Source organism: Plasmopara halstedii (assembly GCF_900000015.1).
Source record: "Plasmopara halstedii genome assembly, contig: Scaffold_650, whole genome shotgun sequence".
Lineage (NCBI taxonomy): Eukaryota > Oomycota > Peronosporomycetes > Peronosporales > Peronosporaceae > Plasmopara > Plasmopara halstedii.
In genome coordinates, this window is record NW_020187567.1 from 840,142 (window position 1) to 840,878 (window position 737).

The window sequence follows — 737 nt, forward strand, 5'->3', positions numbered from 1 at the left end:
TATTCATCTGGCCAAGATGTTTAGGATAAAGTCGGACTTGAAGAGCTACGACTACGACGTCAAGGATATCATCATGAGGCAGGTGATGCTGGACAGTCTTCCTGACCTGTATGAGTATGAGCAGGTGCGCGGAGCAGTGAAGTATGGGCGTTCTGCGGAGATGACCCCGGATGGACTCCGGGCGTTGATTGAACAAGCGGCTGTGAAACAGTCACTTCGCGGCAAGGAAATCGCACCACTAATACAGGTAGTGGCCAACGGCTGCAGCAAGGAGACAGCACAGGTGCTCGCCATCAACAACAAGATGGGCAAAATGGGAGCAAGAAAAATCAGCACGGTGATGGCCAGCGAAAACCGAAGCGTGACAGGAAGAACAAAATTTGTCACCGGTGCAATGAGATCGGTCACTTCCAGGCTGACTGTACAGCTATTATCGATGATGTTGCTGGGCCTGGTGTGGCTATCCGCCAGTGGTGGCAACTCTGGGACGAACGCTGAAACGCAACGGCGTCAGCAGCGCTCCAACTACACGAGTCGCGGCGGCGAAGTCCGGGCGGACAGGCGTGGAGTTGTTGAAGATGAGCAAGGTGTGGCTGCTGTTGTTGCGATGGTCAGTCCGATGCTGGCCGTTCCGGACACGAAGAGCGAGGATGACAATATGGCCAAGTCGCTACCAGGAGGTGGTGTTTCGACACAGGTTCCAATGTGCACTTGACCGGTGATCGCTCTCTCTTTGT

General features: G+C 54.3%; 1 protein-coding gene across 1 annotated transcript in view; it reads left to right on the forward strand.

Moving 5' to 3' along the window:
* Positions 1–715, forward strand: part of PHALS_12809 (uncharacterized protein) — a gene marked incomplete at both ends in the record, with an annotated part of 6,177 nt that extends 5,462 nt beyond the window's left edge. The window contains one exon of the mRNA XM_024728434.1: positions 17–715. Within this exon, the coding sequence (XP_024578912.1) occupies positions 17–715 (699 nt within the window). The remainder of the gene's footprint in view (positions 1–16) is intronic.
* Positions 716–737: the final 22 nt, after the last annotated feature.